General features: G+C 47.2%; 1 protein-coding gene and 1 long non-coding RNA gene across 12 annotated transcripts in view; one reads left to right on the top strand and one right to left on the bottom strand.

Annotated features, from left to right (window-relative positions):
* The window catches only part of LOC118548377 (uncharacterized), a 53,292-nt gene extending 37,745 nt beyond the window's left edge, over window positions 1-15,547 (bottom strand). For 8 of the 11 annotated variants that reach the window (XR_013441488.1, XR_013441485.1, XM_078055829.1 and 5 more), the window contains exon 1: window positions 1,790-2,181. Coding sequence is in view for 6 of the 11 variants with exons in the window: in XM_078055829.1 (XP_077911955.1) it covers window positions 1,790-1,881 (92 nt within the window). In the remaining 5 variants the exon portion in view is untranslated. Of the gene's footprint in view, window positions 1-1,789; window positions 2,182-15,424 lie in introns of those variants that run through there. The other 3 variants (XR_013441487.1, XR_013441489.1, XR_013441490.1) reach the window with 1 other exon arrangement.
* Window positions 6,447-11,333, top strand: LOC144379144 (uncharacterized). Its single transcript, XR_013441503.1, has 2 exons — window positions 6,447-6,499; window positions 10,920-11,333. It is a non-coding gene; the product is annotated as an uncharacterized LOC144379144 (long non-coding RNA).
* Window positions 15,548-17,452: the final 1,905 nt, after the last annotated feature.

Raw genomic sequence — 17,452 nt, 5'->3', positions numbered from 1 at the left:
AGGGTTTGGCCAAACAACTCAGCACAGAGCCTAGCCAAGTTGACACATAAAATTAACCATCACAAGACGCACAGTATTTCATTGTATGGACAGGCAGAATTTATTCGACCAATTCCATAGATGGAGGACATTTAGCTTCTTATCAATTTTTTTTGCTATTACAAATTATTCAATGAATCACCTCGTATATATGTCATTTTAAATATGTGCAGATATATGCAACTGCCAGATATTGCCACACTGCCCTTCATGGGGTTGCTCCTCCTACCAGCGACCTCTGAGACTGACTCTTCCCCCCAGCCTTGACAACGACTATGCTGTCAAATCTGGGAATTTTTGCATCTGATTGGTGAAAATGATAGCCCCATGTAGTTTTAATTCTCCTTTCCCTGTGAGCAGATGTAGCTGAGCTTCAAGGGGACAGGTCAAATTTCAGGGGCTGGGAACACGCGGATGATGGTAGGGTGTAGAGCTGAAGAAACAGGTAGTCTAAAGGGACAGAAATCTGGCAATATTAGGAGAGAATTAGCTTGGTGGCTAGAGTAGCATGTGGGTTTAATGAAGATGTTTTTAAATAGAAGAGATCTATTAGACTTGTTTAAAGTGATAATGAAATGAGTCACCAGAAGACTGAAAACTGAAGAGTGTGAGAGCAAAGTCATAAAGGAGACATAAAGGATTGGATCTCCAACGAAGTTGGGATGGAGAGGAGCTAAGTGGTGGGTGTGCAAAGTGTGGAGGACAGAAGCTGGTGGGTGGGGAGCAGACGGCAGGCACCTTTTAAAAGCAGAGGAGGAGGAAAACTTTTGGAACAAGAATTAAAAAGGGAAGGATTAGATTCACCGGTGGGAGAGGAAAAGCACAAGGCGCAGATGCTACACTGGCCAAAGGCATGGGGATTCCTGCCTGCCAAGACCCCCGGGTTCCAGAGAAAAGGCAGAATGTTTGCTGGATGATTCATCCATGTGGACACGGAGATTCAACAAATATTTACCGAGCATTTACCCTGTGAGCCACACTGTTGTCACTGAGAATGAAATGAGACCAAGATATAGAGCAGAAGGCTATAAGCCAGATGCCAAGGTCACGCATGTCTGAGACCAGGAGGAGAGAGTGGGGGAGCATGATAAAAGGCATGTTCTGGGAAAAGCAGAGATTTACTTTAGCCTCAGAGGTACTGTGGAAAATCTAGTAACAAGATGGGTCCCCGGAAAAGGAATCACTAGCATCACGGAGATGACTGGAGGGAAAAATTCTTCATTTGGGCAGTGGTGAAGGGATGCCTTGAACAGGAGGCAGGAAGGAATTAGTGGACCTCACTGTTCCATGAGGAATGCTGGTACACATAAAAATTACAGAAAACTTCAGTCAGACACAGGATAGTATAGTGAACTCCACTGTATCCCTCACTCAGCGTCAACACTGATCAGTATTTTGCCAATCTTGTTTAGTGATCGCCCCCTCATTCCCCACTTTTATTTATTCCTGGAGTATTTTTCAATAAGACCCAGATATTATATGAGCTGCATCTCCTAACCCATAAAGGACTTTTTCTTCCTTTTAAAACATAACCATAATGCCATTATCACAACTAATAAAACTAATTTTATAAAGTTGTTTTGATAAGTGACCGAAGCACCTGCTAAGGGTACAAAGTAACCACACTGGTGTTTAGAAAGCCTGAAAGGAACGCGGACACAGGGCCGGGACTAGGCAGGCCTCTGGAGCACCGCTGAGACTCAGTGTGCAAGTCGGGCGGGCGGCTGAAGACGGAAACACCGTCACGTACCTGCTGTCATCCGTGTAAACACACACGCCTCTGTCCCACACCGAGCCCGTGCAGATACAAACAGGCCTGGGGGAAAGAGGCCGAGAGCACATTCACTACACCGCCCGACGGGAGAAGCACTTCTGCTTCTCGGTCCTCACGCTTCTCGGGGGGGCCGTGGGGAGGGCGGCGGCCCCCTCGGGCGGCGGGCCCCCCAGTGCACACATGGGAGATGCGCATCAGCAGACGGCAGGCAGGGAACGAACAGGGGCGAAGGCTTCACCCCGACTTCTCAGCTCGTTCCAGAAGGCAGCAGCTCACCCACGGCCGGCCCCCGCCCCAGACGGGGCCCAGCGGCACCCCCAGCGCCCGGCGCGCTGCCGCCCACCCCGCGCCCGCAGCAGCTTGGGGCGGTGACGTCACACAGTTTCCGGTGCGGGCGGGGCTTGTCGCTAAGACTCCTGGGAGATGGAGTCTGGGAGCGGGGACGCCGCGGGGCCTTCTGGGAAGCGTAGTTCCCAGCCGTGGGCCCGGAGCCGGCCGGGAGGGCGCGCGTCGCTCGGAGCGCCGGAGGCCGCCGGCACTGCGGGAGGGACGGCTGCGCGCGTTCGGCCGGCCAGCAGGGCGGCCGAGGCCGTGTAGAGCCGGGTGCCGCCCGGGGGGGCAAGTTCCCGCGTGCGGCCGAGTCGGGCCCGTCGGCCAGCCCGCCGCCCTGGAAGCGCGAACCCGGCGTGCAGCGCTCCACCGGAGCTGTGGGGACGACGACCCCCACGAGGGAGGGCGTCCCGGCTGCCGAGGTCGAGGCCGCCTGTGGTCGCTCTACCAGGGAAGCGTGGGGTTAAGGGGAGGCCGCACACTCGTCCGCGTCGAAGGGCTGGGGGCGGCGGGTCTTGTTTCGGAGCCTCAGAGGCGCGTGGGGAACAGAGGACGGTTCAGGGCGATTCGGGACACGACGGAACCAGCCTCCCCGGGGCGTCTCGGCGGAGAGCGCTGTCCCGCTCCGGCCCCGGCCCACGAACCCCTTCCTCTCTCCGTCCGCCGCCGCGTGGGCCCCCACGGCCTGTGGGTGCGGGGCACGGACGCTCGCGCTGCCCCCGTGGCTCGGGGCCGGGACAGCACGAGCATCGGTGCCCCGGCCACTTGGCCGAAGGGACGCACGGTGGCACAGAAGAATGGGCTCCCGGCCCCGGACCCCAGACGCCGGCCCCGTGGCCTGGTGGAGTCACTGGCCGGCCCCGCGCTGCTCGTGTTCAAACTACGGGCAGCGTGGCGGACGTCGTCGTAGGCTCCACGGAGCGGGTCCGTGCCCTCCCGCTCGACAGCGGGGGCCCCGGCCCGGCGCTCGGCGTCGGTCTTCACGCCGGGTTAGCAGTGATTAGGTACGATCTGCGCTTCTACGTGTTCTAAATTTCTTAGTAGTTTTGTGCAGTAAGTGGAAATGATGAGGAAACACTCAGGCTAAATGACCGCCCTGTGTTCGGGAACAAGGAGCGCTCCTGGGGCCACAAGTCGTTCCTCCGACCGCCGCACGACTTCCCTGCTCACGTTCTTCTAGCTTGGATCACAAGCTGCAGTGATTCCGTACACAGCTCAGGGTCAAGTAAGGGTTGGGCAGTCGGGCAGTCCTCTATTTATACACGAAACTGACCTTTGCATGGGCTGGACAGAAATTTCTCAGTCCTAAGATGATCTCTGCACGTTTCAAAACGTCTTAGGAGAAAGTGCATCATTAGGATTTATTCTCATGTCTACAGTAGGGGATTATGGACAGACATCTCCGTGGAAAAGTAAACTGAGAGCCAATGGAATTGCTTGGTACCCTCTCCCTCCGCACGGGAGGGAGCCTCACTCCAGATCCGTGCTGATTTTCGAATGCAGCCGCAGGAGCTGACTACACTGATAAGTGCTGGCTTCTCACGTCCAGAACTCAGAATACGTATTTCCCACACTGTTAACGATGGTTTGTGAGTCAGACACATTAGGGATATTACTCATTGCATAAGCTAATTTAAGTTTGACCTAGCACCCTAAATGCCAAGCATGATTTCCTTGGAAAATAGTTTCTAAGCTGCTGGTCTCAGGGATTTAACTTGTAGGTATGAGTGAAATTCCTGTAGTTTTTCATTTTGGTGTGCCAATCACTAAGGCTCAGAGACATTCAACCATTTATTTATTCGATAGGTATTTCTTGAACATCTACTGTGTGCCAAGCACCGTTGTGTAGCTATGGGTACAAAGGTGGACAAAAAAGAAATTACCTGCCCTCATGTTGGATTTGTTTAAGAAGTTTGGTTAGGAAGACAGACTTTAACCAAATAATCACATAAGCTACAAATTGTGAAGGAGCTGCGAGAGAAAAATGACCTAGTCTGGGAGTCCCAGAAAGCTCCCTTGAAGAAGTGCCACATGAGCTGAGAGCTCGTGGGTGAGGAAGACTAAAGGTTGTATTAACCATATTCTTCTTCTTCTTCCTTGACGCTCTAATATTTGGAACCTCACAGGTGGCAGTGGGATTGTCCCTTCACAGGATTAGCGGAGTCCTAGAGATAGCCAACAATTTGCCGGGCCCCCAACGCCCTTCCCCACCTCCCCTCTGGCTGCTACTCTCTGCTATTCCCCTGTCCTAATCACCCCAGGTCCCTACACACCCCCACTGAAATAATTCAAACTGGCCAATTCTAAACCTGCCTACCCTCCTTCGTCTGTTCTCTTCCATATAGAAACCACAATAAAGGCTTTTGCCCACATTTTCCTCCCACCTCTTTAGCCTCCTGACCAACCCTGGTGCTTCCCCCGTGTGGCGCTGCCTGGCCGGGCATGGCATGCGTGCCCCTCAGGAACAGTGCGTAACAAGCTCTCTCTTCAGTGGCAATCATCTCCTGATGTCACCATACCTAAACAATAAATAAAACCTACATTTTAAAACAGAGGCAAAGAAAACAAGGTAGGGTATGGAGCAGGGAGCGGCTACCATTCTCTCGCCGGCAGAGACCCGGGTGAAGTTGAGCTTTTTTTTTTTTTTTAAAGATTTTATTTATTTATTTGAGAGAGAGAGACAGCAAGAGAGGGAACACAAGCAGGGGGAGTGGGAGAGGGAGAAGCAGGCCCCCCCGCTGAGCAGGGAGCCCGATGCAGGACTCGATCCCAGGACTCTGGGATCACGACCTGAGCTGAAGGCAGACGCCTAACGACTGAGCCACCCAGGCGCCCCGAGGTTGAGCTTCTCCTCCTGGACTTGTGCGGTGGGAACAAACTTCTTTCCCTTGTCCTAGACCATCTTTCCCTCACCTCATCCCATGTAAGGACAGAACTGGCCAAGGCAGAGCGGGGGTGTCAAAGAGACAGAAGTCAAGGGCAACGGCTATACTTCAAGCCTGAGGGTTGTACCATTGATAGATAAGGGAAATCAGGAGATTTGGCTTTTTGATGGGAAGAATCTAGATACCACATCTACCAGCAGAGAAAACGCTTTTAAGAACCCTTAGCAAACCCTTAAGCAGATACTTGAGAAATCACATCAGATGACTAACCTTAGTAAAATAAAGAGAGGGAATGGATAACTAGTTTTAAATCAGAAAGTTTAGCTGTTTGGGTATAGTCAGGATAACTTCTGAAGAGAAGGAAGAAGGGACTTCGTTTGTACTGTTAATGCTGATTTCCTCAGCTAGGTGGTGGTTACGTGTGTATTCTTTATGTTAACATTTGTAATATTTTGAATGTCTTAAATATTTCCTAATGATTTAAAAAAGTGTATTGGGAGATTGTTGGGCAAGGAGGTAGTGTGAATAATTATGTAGGCAATTAATAATAATAAATCTCTCCATAATTGTCCATGAAACATTTACAAAAATAGGTTCTTTTTTATTTAACAAAATACTATCTATGCATATTTTTAAAAGCCAAACAGTACTATTAGGTTTATAAGGAAAAACAGTTATCCCTACGTCCATGACCTGCTGTCCAAAGGGAACTATTATTAAGTCTTCTGGCTATTTTGGTGTTACCCTGAATGTTTCTAAGAAGAATGTTTCTACAGTGCTGTTTATTCTTGATTTTTCATTTTTAGGTAATTATATATTGGCTTTTGCTGTGGAGGATAAGCATTTTTACCTCTCTCAATCTTCCCATACGTATCTTCTCCCCAACCTTTCCAATAAACTGATATCACAAGGCTGGGTGAAATCAGTTTTGATAACTAGGGACTACATAAATATTGTTCACAGCTGAGCCACACAGTACACTATGATTAATTTTCCTTTTTTGTACAGATTTTTGTTTTTCCTAAAGGTAATTATTGCCCCTTTTTCCTGCTTAGTTTTCTATGTACCAATTCCTCAATTCACCAGTAGATCCATGAAAACCTCAGTATGGTCAAACACATCAGACTATCAGTTCAACTGTTCTTCCTTGCTGACAACCCTTTTGGGGGCCTCCTCCTCCTCCTGTTCCCATCTTGACTCTTTAGGCTTACTACATAGTTAGCATTCTGGGGCAGTCTTTTATTGGCCTTACAGCTTTGAACACTCTCAGTGTTATTTCAGTTTGGTCCTGTCTCACTTCTGGCTACTTCATTCTTCATCCTAGTGGTGCCATATATCTTTGATTTTCAGGAACTGATAATATTCCACATGATTGTAGACTTCACCCAGAAGAAGCGGCAACAAATGAACCTTGCTCAGACATACAGATAGAGATGTGATGCTTGAAAACTATAAAACCTGGTAGCACAAGGTAATACTAGCTTCTCCCATGACTCAAATTTCCTCACCTGAGGTACTTTCTGCTTCAATCTAAAATAATAGCACCTTATATTTGTTTGGTGTTTCATGGTACTTACATTGCTTCTATGTTCTCTCATTGGATCCAGATAATATCCCTGTTCACATTTTCTTGTTTATATAATTTTTAAATTTTTACAATTATTTGTTTTGTTGCTGGGTGAACTGGGGAGACTCCAGGCCCTGAGGCCTTGATCAGAGTACCCCAAAGATGTCACCAAAGGCCCTTGGTCTTATCACAAGAAAAAATTCAAGGACAGACAACACAGCAGAGAAGCAAGAAAGTTTCCGGAAGTGAAAGTACACTCTCCGTATCTGAGAGAGCGAGCTGTGTGCTATGGGCTTTGGGTTTCTATCTTTTATTTACAGTTGTTAACAAGGCGATGGAACATTCATTATTTGGGGGGGTAATATCTTGGAAGCAGGGTTTTCTGCCTTTTCTTTCTTATTTGGTCAGGGGTTTCTGGCCGACTTTGTCAGTCATCTTAGGCCTGTCTGGCTGGATCCGGCTTCCTGTGGCTCTGTCTTGGAGTGCTGCCAGGACGGGCTTCTGACTGAGAGCTGGCCCTGACCTCCTCTTGGCCGACCTCCAAGCGTCTTGTTAGAGCCTAATGAACTCGCTCTACTCTGCTGAATCGGCATCCAGATAAGATCCATATACTATGACTGGTTGGTAGGTCTCTTGAGACTCTTTAATCTATAGTGTCTTCTTCTATGTATTTGTTTTCTTGCAACTTTTTAGTGAATTAACTAGGTTGTTTGTCGTAGTGTTTCCCATTGTTGTACTGGATTTTGCTGGTTGTATTCCCACAGTGTCATTTAACAGATTTCTTTTGTCCCTTGTGTTTCCTATAAATCAGTAGATCCAAGAGGCTTAACCAAATATATCTATATTTATATTTTTACATTTATATATAATTTATTGATATATTTAATTATATCTATGTATCTATATTTATTTTGGCGGAAAGGCTATTTCATAGGTGGTGGTGTATACATCTGTTAGAGGTACATAATGGCAATAATGTCAGCCATTGACGATCATTGCCTCAATTAATTCATTATCTCTTGATTTATTTCTGATTTTAAGTATTTTTCTACCTTATTTCTTTTTTTTTTTCTACCTTATTTCTCTCGATACATTATTTGTGTTTACTTGCTCTTCTGTTCCTTGTAGTTTCGTCTTCGTATCTGAAATTTTTTTTTTCAATTCTTTCTTGAGTTGTTAGTTCTTTTCCAAACCTCTCTATTTCTGGTTGTGATATTATAATAAGAAATATGCATCTGGCCTTGTCCCAGTTCCTGAACTCCTAAAACCCTTGTTTTTTTTTTTGTTTCTCCTAAAACCCTTGTAATTTCCTAAGTAATAAAGGCAACAGAAATATCGTCTGTTATATTTGGTTTCTGTCCCCAGCTCTGGAAACAGCTCCAGAATGATAAAGATGAAAGAGCATCCTTTGTTATTCATAAAAGTCCCTTACAACTACCCTGAGTTTATGTTAATGAGGCGACTTTTGGAAAGCCCCTAAGGATGGGGGTGCTGGTTACCAGGGAAACCAACCGTGTGATTAGACAGTTGGAACTCTCAGCCCCATTCCTAACTTCCAAGTATGGGAGAGGGGCTGGAGGTTGAGTTAATCACCAATGGCCAGTGATTTAACCCATCGAGCCACTGTAATGAAGCCTCCATTAAAAACCCTAACCTAAGGGGTTCAGAGAGCTTCCAGGTTGGTGAATGCATCATACCAGGAGAGGTGCCTTATACCCCTGTACCTTGCCCTACACGTCTCTTCCATCTGGCCATTCCTGACTTGCATCCTTTTATCTAGTAAGTATACGGCAGGATGGTGTTACTTACTTCTAAGGCCTCCAAACCTCTTTCCTGTGATACCTTTGCTAAATCAGGACTCCTGGGATTAAGAATATGTCAAATAATCTGTTCAAAAGTTGCCCTCAGCTCTTTCCAAAGAGCTCACTAAGAGGAATAAATGTGTGAGGTGGTGATTATAATACTTAGGCGGTCTTGGTGCGTAAGACTGGCCTAGGAAAGTTAAATGCACATAAGCTGGTCTTCAAGTAGCTAATACTATTTTATCTGAACAGTGGAGAAGTCTCAGATACATTTTAATTAAGTGTTTCACAAAATGATAAATATGACAGTTTTGTTTTCACATTAGTTTGTCCCTAATTTTAGGAGCTCAGAAACTGGGACAAGGCCAGATACATATTTCTTATTATAATATCACAACCAGAAATAGAGAGGTTTGGAAAAGAACTAACGGGGCGCCTGGGTGGCTCAGTTGGTTTAGCGACTGCCTTCGGCTCAGGTCATGATCCTGGAGTCCCGGGATCGAGTCCCGCATCGGGATCCCCGCTCAGCGAGGGGTCTGCTTCTCCCTCTGACCGTCTTCCCTCTCATACTCTGTCTCTCATTCTCTCTCTCAAATAAATAAATAAAATCTTTAAAAAAAAAAAAAAGAACTAACAACTCAAGAAAGAATTGAAAAAAAGAAAAATAATTTCAGATATGAAGACGAAACTACAAGGAACAGAAGAGCAAGTAAACACAAATAATGTATCGAGAGAAATAAGGTAGAAAAATATTTAAAATCAGAAATAAATCAAGAGATAATGAATTAATTGAGGCAATGATCATGTCCCCAGTTACGTACTATCTGTCATTTATTTTGAAAACTTCTCAGCCATTATTACTCCAAATATTTCTTCTGGTCCTTTTGATGTGGGAAACAAAGGCAGAAGAAAATTATTAAATTTCCTTACTACCTAGAGCCCATTGACAAGTCCTTGAAACACGCAGAGTGACATTTCTCTAGGGACTCAACTGCCTTGATGTTGACACTTTGCTAAGGGCAAAAGGCAATCCTAGACCAACCCCCAGGCTCCTTTAAGTCTACTTTAACATACAAAAATTCCTTTAGAAATTTCCTTTATCTCTAAACCCTCCAAGATGCCTGTTGGCAATCATCCCCCAAGCAGATGACCCACCGATATACATCTGAAGGGTCTCATGACTAAGGTTCTATTAGACGGTAATAAATGACCTTTCCCCATCAATAGCTAGCCGTGCCCCCCCCCCCACCGCCCCCAGGTCCTGGAAACCTTGCTTCCAAAATTCCTTAGAGACTTACTATCCCTAACCCCCTCCCAACTTTGAAGTATATTAATGGGCCACTCCTCATGACCCCAGTACAGCTCCTCCTGCCCACGGGTCCTGTCCCTGTGCTTCAATAAAATCACCTTTTTGCACCAAAGACGTTTCAAGAATTCTTTCTTGAGCCATCGAAACGGCTTTGAACCCAAATGTCTTTCCTACATCACTTTGTCTCTTTCTCCTCCTGGTATTCCCATTAAGCATGTTACAATTTTTTTGTAATTGCCTCACAGTTCTTGGATATTCTGCTATGCTCTTTTTATTCTTTTTTCTCTTTGTTTTTCAATTTGGGGAGTTTCTATTAACATATATTCAAGCTCAATGATTCTGATGTAGTTTTGGAATGTAGGTGAGGTTTGGTGGGGTGAGGTCAAAAGCCGATGACCAGGAAAGAATTCTTGAGAATTCTTGGTGCAGAATGGTGGTTTATTAAAGCCCAGGGTCAGGACCTGTGGGCTGAAACAGCGGCTGCCCCGGGGTTGTGAGCGTGACTGATTATATACTGTGCGGCTGGGGGAGGTGAGGCAAAGGGAGGTTTTCAAAAGGACTTTCATATGCTAAAGAGGACCTACCAGATACCAGAAGCCTTGCCATTGTCAAGTCAAGGTTGTTTTTCCCTCTAGCAAGGCATTAACATGATGACAGTTGGGAGTTTCCTGGAGGAACGTCACACAGGTCCCACCCAGGAGTGGGGGGTGGGGCAAGGTTGCAGGGTATCAGCTAGTCTTCTGCTCCCTCATCAATTCTTTGCTTGGCTGTGTCCAGTCTACTCACGGGCCCGTCTAAACTATTCTTCATTTCTTTACACTGCTTTTGAATTCTAGCATTTCCTTTTGATTCATACTTAGAGTTTTTGCTTACATTATCTGTTCTTGTATGTTGTGCACTTTTTAAAGCCCTTAACATGCTCATCATATTTTAAATTCCTGCTAATTCCAAAATCTAGGCCATATCTGAACCTGCTTCTGATTGATGTTTGCTTTCTCTTTAGCCTGTTTTGTGCTTTGTGGTATGCCTTTAATTATTTGTGGAAATCCAGACATGACGTATTGGGTAAAAGGAACTGACGTAAATAGTAAATAGGTCCGTAGTGTGGGGTTTTATGTTTGTGTGGCTAGGAGTTAGACTGTGTTTATGGTTTTCTGCAGCCACAGGCCTCAGAGGCTAGTTTCCTGTGTCCTTGTTTTTGTCTCCTCTGTAGTCCTTGGGTTTCCCAAGAAATTCTTTCCCAAATACAGCCTGAGTCTTACTGGGAAAGTAGACAGTGAGGCTCTAACGGGATGCCTGGAGGCCAGCAAGGAGGCGGCCGTGGCCGGCTGTGGGGAAGGTCAGAGGCCTGTCCCGGCAGCATCCACGAGAGGCCGGATCCCACCAGACAGGCCCAAGATGGCGGCGCCACGACAGGAAAGCCCTGAGCAAGTGAGGAAGAAAAGCTCAAAACCCTGCTTCCAGCCCCAAGTAATAAATATTCTGTCCCCTAGTTAACAACTGTCAATAAAAGATAGAAACCCAGCCCGCAGGACGCACAGTTCTCTCTCTTGAGCTCACCATGCTCTCACAACTTGAAAGTGTACTTTTGCTTGAATAAACTTTCCTGCTTGTACCCCTCACACACTGTGTTGTGTCTGCCCTTGAATTCTTTCTCCTGAGAAGACCAAGAGCGTTCTGCGACATCTTTGGGACAGGCTGGGTCAAGGCCCCAAGGCCTGGAGTCTCCCCAGTTCACCTGTGACATGACAACTCTTTCATGTGTAATCCTCCATCGTTATACAGGCACGATACCGATGCGGTCCGACGTCAGGGTGGCTGGGGGAAGTGTTCTGTAATCTGTGGTTAGGCCTCAGTTGTTTAGTGTTTATGACCCTGGGCTGGGACCTTCACAAGTACTTCTCAGTACTTCTGCTCCCTTCTAGGTGAGACAGGAAGGCAAGAGGGAGCCAGAGCTGGGAGCTTCCTTTCCCCCACGTAGACTTTAATGAAATAGTTTTGAGAGCAGGCATTTGTTAAGGAGAATGGAATAGCTCTGGGCATATTTCAAGATTATTACTTCCAGCAGGGAAAGGATTTTTCTCAGATCTTCACAGGGAGAACCTGATAGGGCTCCTGGAGGTAAACCTTATAAAAACATGGGGCTCCACAAAGGTTGGACCCCCAGGTTTTTTAACTCTCAAATTAGACCATACGCAGTCTCCAGGAACTAGTCAATTAGCCTTTAGCTAATCCTATCAGTAGCTGGCTCCAACCTGGGTTTCTGCTTTTGGTCAGTTGCGATTCTCTGTATCCACCTGTCTGTCTCTCCAGTTTTCAGGGCGGTGTTTGCCCTGTGACTTCAATTCTCTGATGCATCTAAGAAGAGTTGTTAATTTTCAGTTTGTTCAGCTTTTTTCTTGTTGTGAGGATGGGAGTGAGAACTTCCAAGCTCCTTACATGTTGGCCTGGAAACCAGACGTCTATATTGTATGTCATGGAGTTCTGATGCTGTGTAAGAACAGAACTTCTGAATTTTCTCTCAGAATTCTGATGCTGTGAAAGACATGAGCTCTCTGAATGAAGATCCTTCCACATTTGGCATATTGATAGGGCTTCTCACTAACACTTTCTTTGATGTGAAGAGATGGAACAAGACCAAAAGATTTCCGGGGCGCCTGGGTGGCTCAGTCATTAAGCGTCTGCCTTCGGCTCAGGTCATGGTCCCAGGGTCCTGGGATCGAGCCCCGCATCGGGCTCCTTGCTCCATGGGAAGCCTGCTTCTCCCTCTCCCACTCCCCCTGCTTGTGTTCCCTCTCTCGTTGTCTCTCTCTGTCAAATAAATAAATAAAATCTTTAAAAAAAAAAAAAGTGGCCTGGCATGTTTAAATACAACTAGAAGGCCACCGTGGCCAGAGGAAAGAGAATAACAAGGAGGAGAGCAAGAGGTTAGATTCAAGAGGTCAGACAGAGCCAGACTATGTGGGATCTTGCAGACTTCTCCAGGGACTGTGGCTTTGGCTTCTACTTGAGTGAGATGAGAAGCCACTGGACAGTTCTGAGCAGGGGTGACATGATTTAACAAGTATCTGAAAAGGATCCCTCTTGGTTCTGTGTTGAGAACAGACTGTGGGAAATAGTTTGATTCCAGAACAATTCTGAAGTAGGGATAGGATTTGCTGTTGGGTTGGATATGGGATGTGTTTTTAATTTCGGTTGCCACATGTTCATTGTTAAAGAGTTCATTGTTAAAGACACTATGAAGTCATAAGGAAATGGTTAACCACAGGAAAAGGCCTATCGGAGAAGATGGAAAGTGAGGAAAAATATTGGAAAATGGTTCTCAAGGATTCAAATCTCTAGCTCCCCAGAAGCCAATTTTTTTTTTTTTAATTTTAGATTTTATTTATTTGAGAGAGAGCAGGGCAGAGAGAAGAAAGGGACAAGCAGACTCCGTGCTGAGCATGGAGCCCGATACGGGGCCCAATCTCAGGACCCCAAGATCGCGACCCAAGTTGAAGCCAAGAGTCTGACGCCCAACTGACTGAGCTACCCGGGCACCCCAAGAAGCCAGTGTTCTGAAGAAACCAACAGGCTCAGTTAATGCAGTTCTACTCCAGGGTCTTGGAAGTTAGGATAAAAGGTGAGCATCACATGGCAGAAATGTCCTATCTCAACTCTTAAACTTAGAATGGATCCACATCCAGAGCCAGGCTACCTTAGTTTCTCTGCATTTTCCAAAACAGAAGATGTAGCTCAGGTTTATTTCATCTACAAACTGAAGGGTATCCCAAGAATTACTGCTAATTTTGTTAGGTCTGATAGTAGCATTGTGGTTACACAGGGAATTGCCCCTGGTTTTTAGAAATGCATAATGAAATAGGGATGAAACCACATGATGTTTCAATTTCATTTAAAATATCTCAGCAAAATACAGCTCAACACCCAAAAAACAAATAATCCAATTTAAAAAATGGGAAGAAATGGACATTTCTCCAAAGAAGACATACAAATGGCCAACAGACACATGAAAAGATATTCAACATCACTCACCATCAGGGAAATGCAAATCAAAATACACCTCACACCTGTCAGAATGGCTAAAATTAACAACACAGGAAACAACAGATGTTGGTGAGGATGCAGGGAAAGGGAAGCCCTCTTAAGACTATTGGTGGGAATGCAAACTGGTGCAGGCACTCTGGAAAACAGTACGGAGGTTCCTCAAAAAGTTAAGTATAGAACTACCCTATGATCCAGTAATCACAGTACTGGGTATTTACCCCAAATATTCACTAATTCAAAGGGATACATGCACCCTTATCTACAATAACCAAATTATGGAAGCAGCCCAAGTATCCATCGACAGATGAATGGATAAAGACGTGGTGTGTATATATATACAATGGGATATTACTCAGCATCAAAAAGAATGAAATCTTGCCATTTGCCATGACACGGATGGAACTAGAGGGTATAATGCTAAGAGAAATAAGTCAGAGAAAGACAAATACCATATGATTTCACTCACATGTGGAATTTAAGAAAGAAACAAAAAAAAGAGCAAAGGGGTAAAAAAGAGACTAACAAAGAAACAGACTCTTAACTCTAGAGAACACACTGATGGTGACCAGAAGGGAGGTGGGTGGGGGATGGGGGAAACAGGTGATGGGGATTAAGGAGGGCACTTATCATGATGAGCACCCGGTGTTGTATGAAATTGCTGAATCACTATATTGGACACCCGAAACTAATGTAACACTGTGGGCTAACTACACTGGAATTTAAATTTAAAATTTTTAAAGTCAGAAGAATAAAACAAAGGAAGAAAAGAGGGACAAATAAAGCAAATGTGGCAAAATTTCAATAATTGTTGAATCTGGGCAATGGGTATATGGGAATTTATTGTACTATTCTAATTTTGTGTATATTTCAAATTTGTCATTTTTTTATAAGTGAACATTGTTTTATCAGTTTAATTATTTCCTAGAGAACAAGTTTAAAATGGATTTGACTGGTTTTATGATCTTTGAGATAAAAGTTCAAAGCAATCATAGAAGGTATAGACTTGGGGTCTTGATTCTCCTCCAACCTCTTTTCCTAAATTTCATCACCCTACGATTGCCCTTCCTTTCCACCTCCTCCTCCATTTCCTTTCACAGCCAAATATGAAAAAGCATCATGTGTTGGGAAAGAAAAGGCAAAAAGTGATATGAAGAGAAAAATATGACTTTGATGAGATGTAAAAGTTAAATAATCAGCAGCCGCTGACTCCATGTCCCAAAACTGCATAAGGAGCCATCGACTAGGAATTAGGGCAAAGGCTCTTCCTCAGCAACTTCAAAGTCCATATTCCTTTCTCTATCTTTGTTAAAAAATATTAAAATGCAACACCTCCCGATTGGTTTGCAAGAACAAGTTAGCTCGTATGAGGGAGGCCAGACAACCACCAGCGCCATCTCAACACAAACCTTGCATAAGAACGGAGCCGAAAAATAAGCACGTCGATTGCACCCACAGAGCAGACAACGCGCCTTCTTCGTAAAACCGCGTGAACAGACTCCAGGTCCCATCCCGCATCCCCGCGGCACAAACGGGAGTAGCGCCGACAGCACCCACAGGCGCCGCCAAGGGGTCCGCGCCCCCCGCAGACGCCGAAGCCGTCGGCAAACCCGAAGCGAAAGCCCCCTGGAAAAGGAAAGCACGGCACCCCTGGGAGTCGCGCCCCGCGGGCGTTACCTGCCCGGCTTCCTCACGTCCCTCCCCGGCGGCGGCGGAGGGCCGACCCTCAGCCGGGCCCGGGCAGCCCGCTGCGGGGCCCTCTCGTCCGACGCCGCGCGCTCCCGGCTCTCCGGCCGCCGCCGGCCTACGGGGGCCGGGAAGGGCCGGACCGCGTCGGAACGCGGAGCCCGCCCGCAGGCTCCCGCCCGCGCCCCGCCCCCCCGGGCCCGCGAGCGACCGCGGCGCGCGTGTACGCGCGCGCCCATGTGTGCACGTGTCCGTGAGCGCGCGCGTGTCCCGTGAGCGCGCGCGCGTGTCCGGGTGTGTGCGCGTGTGCGCGCAGACGGGAGGCGCACTTCGCCGGGAGGCGTCCTGCCGCGGGAGCACCATGCAGGATTTCCCGGCAGACCCCGCGCTGTTCCCCGCAAAGGCGGACCCCTCCCAATCACGCGTCCCTGTGACTCGACTTCCCCACGGGAAGTCCCTAACGTCTCTGGGTCCACGCTGACTGAGAAGACGCGAGGCAGCCCCACCCGAGAGTGGACACTGGCATGACCGAGGCTGTATCCCAAACCGCTCGCTGCGGGTGCAGGTCACTTACAGGACAAGTCACAGCAGCAGTTAAGGAACGCAGGCTCCGGCCGCTCCGGTCCCGGGTCCGGATCTAGGCACCGCGTCTTCATCCACCGGTGGATGCGCTTCGGCTCCCTCCACCGCCATCCTAAGACTCCAGCTTCCCACCTAGCTGCTGCCTACCCCCACCCCCAGGTCCACACCATCCCGTCTCCTCTCCCAGATTAATCTTTCCCCCTGAAGCCACACTTAATCAGCATCCTCACTCACCTCCTGTGATTCCCTCATTAAACCCAAACGCGATCTAGGACTGGAGGCAGCCATCACCCAGTTAACCCAATTCCAAGTCCGCTTTCCCATTCCTGACTTCACTGAACTCCCTGCCACAGACAGTCCAGTCCATCTACTGGAACTTTCCCCACCTCCACGCCTTTACTCACAGTTCTTTCTTTTCCAGACCTTGCCAGGGTCCACCTTAAGAAGTCCAGTACCATCAGCAGAACTGGGGTCAAATCCTGGTCTTTGGTAAGTTATTTCACATCCGTAAAGGTCAGTTTTTTCATCCCATAAGGTAGGAAATTAAATGACTCAAATGGGTGAAAAGAGCTTTTCTTCTGGCACCCAGGTATCATGTGGTTATCAACTCTATGCCCTGCTCCTTCTAACCCCACTCCCCCGGAAGAACCATCTTCACCCCCACCTTTCTGAGCTTTCCACTATGAACTAAATACTTGTTCACTGGAGAACCTACTATATGCTAGATGTTGTGGAGAATACATTATTTTTTATTTTTTGCTATCAAATGCATTGTATAATTACATGCAGACAAATGGAGAAATTCATCTTACATCTATTCGGAAAGCTTTGGGACAGAATCTGAAAGGGCTGGTGGTGGAGGGAAGGAAAGTTCTCCGAGCAGTGAGCCAGGAGACTGGGAGGACTCTGGCTTCCTTGAAAGAAAAACGAGGTGGGGGCAGGGAGCGGAGACTGGGGCCCACGGAGTATCTGTGGGCCCCGCAGGCGTTTGGATTCTAGCCCAGCAGCACTGAGTAGCCATGAATGGGTTTTACGCTGGGGTGTAGTGTGGCCCCTAGGATTTTAGTGGATCCCTCTGGCCTCGGTGCCCATCCAGGGCTCGGCCAGCTTGGGCAGAAAAGAACTCCTTGCTGCATCATGCAACACTGCAAGCTGCCGTCTCACCCTGCTGTGGCTTTGGGGAGGTGAGGGGAGCCTGGTGAGGGGGACGGGTGCCACACCCATTTTGCAGATGTTTGTAGACCAAGGTAAGATCCTGGCTGTGATGGGCTGAATGGGACAGAGAACACCAGTTCTGTGTGTACCACTTAGAGTGGGAGAGGGGTCCCAGGCTGCAGATGAGTAGGAATCACCAGGGAGACATGCCCGGAGGCAGGGCTGGGGCTGGAGGGGTTTCAGAGAGAGAGAGAGAGAGAGAGAGGGAGAGGGAATGGCATC

The sequence above is a fragment of the Halichoerus grypus genome, chromosome 9, assembly GCF_964656455.1.
Source record: "Halichoerus grypus chromosome 9, mHalGry1.hap1.1, whole genome shotgun sequence".
NCBI classification, from domain to species: Eukaryota; Metazoa; Chordata; class Mammalia; order Carnivora; family Phocidae; genus Halichoerus; species Halichoerus grypus.
Note: the sequence above shows the minus strand (reverse complement) of the source record. Positions and strands in the feature narration are given on the sequence as shown.